Source organism: Sitophilus oryzae, unplaced genomic scaffold, assembly GCF_002938485.1.
Source record: "Sitophilus oryzae breed Bouriz unplaced genomic scaffold, Soryzae_2.0 scaffold_1000_pilon_pilon, whole genome shotgun sequence".
NCBI lineage: Eukaryota > Metazoa > Arthropoda > Insecta > Coleoptera > Curculionidae > Sitophilus > Sitophilus oryzae.
In genome coordinates, this window is record NW_022145617.1 from 634,500 (window position 1) to 642,474 (window position 7,975).

The window sequence follows — 7,975 nt, forward strand, 5'->3', positions numbered from 1 at the left end:
AAAAACACTAAATCACCACAATATACCAAAACACTTTTACTTTTACACTGGACGCGCGTTTCGCTAACCATGTTAGCATCATCAGCAGATGATTATAAACTCAATAGTTAGTTTATAATCATCTGCTGATGATGCTAACATGGTTAGCGAAACGCGCGTTCAGTGTAAAAGTAAAAGTGTTTTGGTTTATTGTGGTGATTTAGTGTTTTTATTTTGCTCATCTCTAATACTAATATTTCTTTTTTAGGTGAACTTAAAGTGAATCAAAGGCCAGTACCTTTTAGATTAACCCCAAACATTATAGAATACCTATCGACAGTAGGTGTAAGCGGTCCATTAACCGCAGCTATGATAGCGACTGCCAGATGTTTTGTTTATCCGAATTTTAAGGTACCGAATGCATTTCACTTTGAATAAAAAGATTAAGGAAGAAGTATAATGCTATCCATGTATTCATGCATGGTAAATGGAGGTGGGGATTCTTGACTGTTCTGTTTGACACATTTGAATTTGATTTCAAATTTTGTGTATTTGTTTGTCTTTACTTAGCTTATTTTATGTTAATTATTATTTATTCTACAATCGGTTTTGTTTAGAGGTAGTAAATCTAGAAGGAAATTTTTTGTGTCAGGACTAAAATTAACAGTGACACTATTGTGATTACCGAAATCGACTGTAAAATAGTTAGTTGAACAGCGAGCAGTAGATCTCGGTCAAAACTCGAGAGAGAAAAAATGGAATAACTTTTCACTGGTAAATGAGTATATAATATACAGGGTGGCCCGAACTGTATTCCGGAAACTTCGGCAGCATATTCTGCAGATAAAAATAAGTAAAAATGTTCGTATAGAGGTATGTCCAAAAATGCTTAGTTTCGGAGATACAGGGTGTAGAAGTTTCATTTATATTTCGATTTTTTCCAAATAATTTCTGCAGTAACGTCAATATTTGGATTAAAAAAAAAAATAAATAAAAATAAATTGGATTAAAATTGGCGTCTGGAAGTTTTTTGACATGATAAATTTGATTTTGATGTCAATATGACTCCTACTAGTAGAGGGCGCCACCTACGTATTTTTTAACTGGTTTGAAGAGTATTAACTTTTCGTCTGTACCTGTATAAAAGTACTGAGTAAAAAAATATACATTTACGACGCTTTTTACGTAAAAAGGTCTCTTGGAAAAAATCGCTACGAGTAATGGTTTTCGAGATATTTGGAATCGAAATTATTAACACCTGTCATCACTGACATAAATTAAACATATTGACTAAATAGTTATTAGACTGAGATCATAAATTTGAAATGTTTTTGTACCAAAAGTTCAACAAAAACTGTTTTATCAGCATTTTTTGCAGAAAAACTATGATTAATTTAAAAAAATAAAAATTTCCCAAATTTTGAAGTAAAATAGTCAAATAGTGAAATAAGTACCTACTCAACAGGTTTATTTTTCGTCAATAATGGCATATATTGACTATTTCCATTCTAAATATCTTAAGAACGGTTGCTCGTAGCCATTTTTACAAAGAAATATTTTTTACGTAAAAAATCACAGAGATGTATATTTTTTCCCTCGGTAGTTTTATACAGGTACGGACAAAAAGTTATTACGCTTCAAAACAGTTAAAACACATGTTGGTGGCGCCCTCTACCAGTAGGAGTCATATTGACATAAAAATCAAATTTCTCATGTCAAAAAACTCGCAGACACCAATTTTCATCTAAATATTGACGTTACTTTGGAAATTGAAAACGTTTTTATTATTTGCAAAAAAATCGAAATAAAAATGAAATTTCTACACCCTGTATCTCCGAAACTAAGCCATTTTAGGACATATATTTATACGAACTTTTTCACCGATTTTTATCTGCAGAATATGCTGCCGCAGTTTCCGGAATACAATTCGGACCACCTTGTATATGTTTAACAATAAAAGTAAACCAATCATTTATGAAATTTACTTGAAATTGACTGATTATATATTTTGTCTTGTGTTTTCTTTATTATTTACAACTTGCCAAAAATAATTAAGATACCCTTTTATAACAATATACTTTTATAACAATTTTAATAACTTCTGACATTCATAGACAACATAAAATAAAACAACAAATTATTGAGTCATCTTTGAGTTTACCCTGCATTATATTTTTACACGTTTTAAATTAAATTAGAACGGCACTGATAAGCCGGAATTTAAGTCAACCTAAGATTTTTGATATGCTCCTTCCTTAATCTTTTTATTCGAAGGCATCATAACGAGAACAGTTGGAAATTGTAGCATTTTTTCAGGTTCTTAATATTTTGAAACCGATTCTTCGAGACGAGATACTGTTGTCTAAGAAGGTAAAAAAGACTGAAGATACCAACGTTTCGAACCAGGAGAAAGGAACGGAGGCTGAAGATATAATCAATATGGTGGGGAGGGCGATAACCTCCATTTCAACTCGACTGAACAGTTTGGCACAATTTGACGGCACAGACAGTAAGGTACGATTCTATAATATACTTTTTTATATGGTATATTTGAACTACTAAACCAATATTTTCTTCTTTCTCAATACTTTCTTCTCTTGCCTTTATCCACTCTTGTTTCCCGTTCGTCTCGCTGTTCTGTGCTTTTACATTTATGTGTCATCAGTTTGACAAAATCCGGTGTTTAACCATAATAAATTTTTGTTATTTGTAATATAAAATTCAATTGAAGTGATTAAAAAGTACTTCCTCAATACAAAAAGAAATGCAACGAAGTTACAATTAAGGAATAAATAATAAATCAAATTCAATACAAATTACACTGGTTTGAAATGACGCGTAGAAAATTGTGACGTCACCTATCAGCATTTGACTGAATAGTTGATAGAGGGTGCGAGCCTCTTAGGAATAATATTATGGCGTGTCTAGTCCTCTGCTACCGTATTTACACCATATATCTTAAAATCACGTTAGATTTTTCTATTTTTATTAAGATCGTTAAAAAATACGTTTTTATGTGGTATTATTCTTTATAACCCCAATATTAAATTTACTTTTATATTTTTTACTACTAGAAGTTAAAACTTAAATTCGAACAATGCTTCCCATAAAATCAATTAAATGAAAAATTTACGAAATAATATACATGTACTGATTTCTTTCGAAAATCGACAACTATGAAACTATGAACCCTTCCCGGACACAAACGGTACATTGTGCGGCAGGAAATTGTAGAAAGAAACAAGCCCTATAAGATAGGATACAACATTTTAATGAACAGTTCTTTCCGTAAAATCAATAAAATGAAAAATATACGAAATAAAATAAATGTACCGATTTCTTTCGAAAATCGACATCTATGAAAATATGACCCTTCCTGGACACAAACGGTACATTGTGAGACAGGAAATTGTAGAGAGAAACAAGCCCTATAACATAACATTTTAATGAACAGTGCTTTCCATAAAATCAATAAAATGAAAAATATACGAAATAAAATAAATGTACCGATTTCTTTCGAAAATCGACATCTATGAATCGAAGCACTAAACACTATTATACCTAAGCTGTTCAGATGTTCGAGGCGTTCGAGGGTTCGAGGTTAGATTTGTATTTTGTGGATTTTGCGTTTGGCGTTAAATACTTTGAGTTTTCAATTTTGTTTTATTGTACTCTCTTTATTATTTTTGTAATGAAGGGTGTTAAAATTTGTTTTGTGAAAGAGCTATCTAAATAACTCTGAAGGCTATCCAGTAAAAAAAAAGTTTTTATAACTGTTCGTTTGGATGAAAGCCGTCGAAGAGCATGGTTTGAACCGGCAAGACAACAATAGGTATGTCAGCAAAAGTACGAGATTTTGCTGTGAAGATCATTTTAACGTAAGTTCCTTAAGTTTTATTTTACAATTAATTTTATATCTACTTTAAAATACATTTAGAAAATGGTTTTTATTTACCTTTGTACCTGGTGGCAAACCGTGACACTTTTGATAGGTGACGTCAGAGATTGTAAAAGTGTAAATTTGGAATTCTTAATATTGATTAATTAAAAAAAAATGGGATGAAATTGAAGTAAAATAAAAAATACGGGTGTGATAAAATTGTATGAAGATTAATTATTTGCAATAAAAAAACTATGGTTAAACTCCGGATTGGCTCGCGAAGCTTGCCGACGAATGGTGGCGTCCGCCCAACGGTCACCTGTGACGTAGTGACCAACCTGCGCAATATCATACCTTTCTTTGTCTTATAATCTGTCGCTGCTATAGTGGTTGCTAACAACAACCGCAAACAAGAACAGAAAAAAATTTCTCTTGTCAAAAAGAATCTTCAAAAATTATAAAATCCTTTAAAATTTAAACCGCTCTCATTGAAAAAATACCGAAAAGGGTTTAAAGCGTTCATTTTCAAAGTAATTGTTGCTATCTTGTAAGTTTAATTGAAATTTTATGTACTCAAACCCGTGATAATTGTGAAAAAGTGGCAGTAAAAAACTTAAAACGCTGTGTGAACTGTGAACTGCAAAAACCATCGTAGCATACGGTCTGTTTCTAACGTTCCATAGGTATTTCATACTTGTCCATATATAATATAAAGTTTCTTATATGCAACACACTGTATTTTATTTATAAAATCAGAAATTAAAAGAAAATACTAATAAATTTGAATAAATAATATTTGGCGACATAATTCTTGGCGACATAAAAGTTTTGGATCACGACCGTTGTAAGAACAGCGCCAAATAGTATTTACATTACATGGGCACTTTTCAATCTAAACTTGTTTTCTATGATTAATAATAACCACTTTTCTATGATTAATCACACCACAATTTAAACCCTATGATAAATAATAACCATCTATCAAAGAATGAAATCGAAATTATATTAGAAACGCCTTTTGATTTGTAGGACTTCAATTCAACCACATTTTCATGTTTTTTTCAATTTTCTCTAAAACAGTATGGAAATTTGGAAAAGTATAAACGGGATTAACCATTTTAGAAAAAGCAAAAATTTTTCTGAAAATGTCTAAAAAAAGTTTTTCCTCTTGTAAAGATCAGGGTATACAGGGTGTTCCAGGCTGAGCGTGCATTAGAAGTTTCTAGAGAACCACAATATCTAGATCGGATATTTTTTGCACATCATTGTTTTACAACGAGATCTATCGATTAAAAATATTTTCAATATGGCGGCACTTCCAGAAATATTAGAAGTTGACCGCAACTTTCTTATTTTAAATGGGTGCCCCCCATTATTATTACATACTTAAATTCTCTGTAAAATTCTATGAATGTTGATGTTAAACACTGTGTATCTAACATTAACCGTTTTTGAGAAAAAAATATTTAAAATTTTTGGACGAAAGAAGCTACCTGTCAAAAAAAATTGTATAGCCTAAAAGTCAAATTTAGTGATTACCACAGCCACTGTGCCATAAAGAGGAGACATGTAGCTATCTATTTCAAAGTTTAAATTGTTCGAATGTCATATAATAATGGCGGCAACTGTCATGGAATTGAGTGATTAAAAAATTATCATAAATAATTTTTTTTCAAATAGAAACCTACTTTTTTATTTTACTGGTGAAAAGGCTTTTCAATTCGTTACTTTTTAACTATACATGTTCCTATACCTAAAATAAATCGTTTTTAAGTTATTTATTAATTAAGTTTTTAAGTTAGATTTATTTTAGGTATAGGAACATGTATAGTTAAAAAGTAACGAATTGAAAAGCCTTTTCATCAGTGAAATAAAAAAAGTGGGTTTCCATTTGAAAAAAAATGATTTGATAATTTTTTAATCGTTCATTTCTATGACAGCTGCGGCCATTATTATATGACATTCGAACAATTTAATTTTTGAAATAGATAGCCACATGTTTTCTCTTTATGGCACAGTGGCTGTGGTAATCACTAAGTTTGACGTTTAGGCTGTACACATATTTTTGACAGGCGGTTTTCTTCGTTCAAAAATTTTAAATATTTTTTTTCTCAAAAACGGTTAATGTTAGATATAGAGTATTTAATATCAAAATTCATAAAATTTTACAGAGAATTTAAGTACGTAATAAAAAATGGGGGCACCCATTTAAAATAAGAAAGTTGCTGTCAACTTCCGGTATTTCCGGAAGTGGCGCCATATTGAAAATATTTTTAATCGATAAATTTCGTTGTGAAACTATGATGGGAAAAAAATCTCCGAGCTAGACGTTGTACTTCTCTAGAAACTTCTAATGCACGCTCAGCCTGGGACACCCTGTATACTGTAGTTGTTTAAAATCATGTAATATTATATTTTAGGTCTCAACTTTAGTTGCTGCGGCGAACAGTCCAGATAATTTGTGCCGAATGGATCCTGCATGGCATCCTTGGCTGTAAAACTTTAATATTTTAGTTAAGTTTAAAGTTGAGTAGGAGAAAAAATAAGTTTTAGAAATAACTACTGTATCATCAAAAGGTTTAATACTAGAGCAGGCTAAGAACGTTAACAAATGTTTCTCTTAGAATTGTATATCTGTAAATGTGGAAAGAACAGTATAAAGATCTAAGAAACTTTAACTTTTTGCTTATATCTCTGAACTGTGCTTTTAAGCCTGCTTTATCATTAAAACCTATGTTAATACTTTTGTACATATTTGTTGTATTAAGTAAATTAAGTTCTAGACTATATTTATATTAGTTTAGTAGGATACTTTTTATCTCTTCTCATGTGGAAAACTACAGTATCGCTTTTATTTTGATTTTTGTTATTTTTTGACTCAAAAATCGAGGAATTAAACTCAAAACTTAGGAGTTTAATTTATCGGTTTGTACAAAATATCTTTATATCATTTCAGATACATTGGAAAAATATTTTGTTTATTATGACTTAATAAATAAAACATAGTTTTGCATAATTATATTGGCTGTTGTATTCCTTAATAGTAGGCTTTGAAAGAAATGACAGTTCGACAGGTCAAACAAGTAACAACAGATGTGGGATTCTGTAAGCTCCGCAGCAAGAAATTTCCTGTCTAGCCTATGCTATTTGTATACTATTGATGAGTCACTAGACAGGAAATATGTGTACAGAATCGCTAGCCTGGTTTGGTTGATCGTATCTGGTTATAAAATAGTATATTGTTTTATTAGGAGTAAAAATGACACTTCTTGCGACGAGGCTGTACTTTGACGTCTGTACATCCGCGGACTTGGCCTGTTACAGGCTTAGTCCGCCAAAGGCTTGGCCGATTATTGTTGACAAACAAAATTAAAATTTTTATATTGCAAAAATGCCTCAAAGATTTAATAAAAAAAACGAGAGCTCATTGCTAAGCTTGTAAATTATTTTTCTCGAGAAAGACGCTGCGCACTGGTAGAACACTTTTGTCCGTGGACGCCCTATATGAAGGAAGTACCACCATATGATCGAAAAAAAAACGACGTCCACTTGGTTTGGAAATGAACATCAATGACATTCCCCATGTAATTTTACATCTAAAATGACAGTGATCTTCGTTCCATAGTCTAATAATTTGAAACATTGCAAAAGTTATTAATCTTAGTCTTTAAGATATAAATAACATTATATCTAAAAAAACTTAAATAGTTTTACGCAGAATCCACAATCAAAGTAAAATATGGGGTGTTACATTCGAAACGAACATGTTATATGCGCCGCACTTTTTTGAATCACCTGGTATACTCGAAAATAATTTTAAATTGTGTATCTTAACATCCTCTAAAACTTTTCTATTTAACATTTTCTCGTAATTCCCAAAACAAAGGAGATCATTAATCTAATTCTATCGTTGACACACCCTGTATATAAAATATCATAACAGACTAATATAAAATCGTGAATGTGATCGTTTTCGGCATTTCCACGCCAACTTGACGCCGTTTTTTTTGATCATACGGTACCTATTTGCAGTTCGTTTTCATCAGGTTTTCATGTTTTCTAATATAAGTAGGCGGGGAAAAAATGGCAACTGACAGCTCTGCTGACAGATAAAAA

At 31.2% G+C, this 7,975-nt stretch overlaps 1 protein-coding gene across 1 annotated transcript in view; it reads left to right on the forward strand.

Annotated features, from left to right (window-relative positions):
- The window catches only part of LOC115889559 (transcription-associated protein 1), a 161,115-nt gene extending 154,428 nt beyond the window's left edge, over positions 1–6,687 (forward strand). Inside the window, exons 58-60 of the mRNA XM_030911879.1 lie at positions 248–390; positions 2,296–2,493; positions 6,280–6,687. Coding sequence (XP_030767739.1) covers positions 248–390; positions 2,296–2,493; positions 6,280–6,357 — 419 coding nt within the window. The 3' untranslated portion in view covers positions 6,358–6,687. The remainder of the gene's footprint in view (positions 1–247; positions 391–2,295; positions 2,494–6,279) is intronic.
- The last annotated feature ends 1,288 nt before the right edge of the window (positions 6,688–7,975 follow it).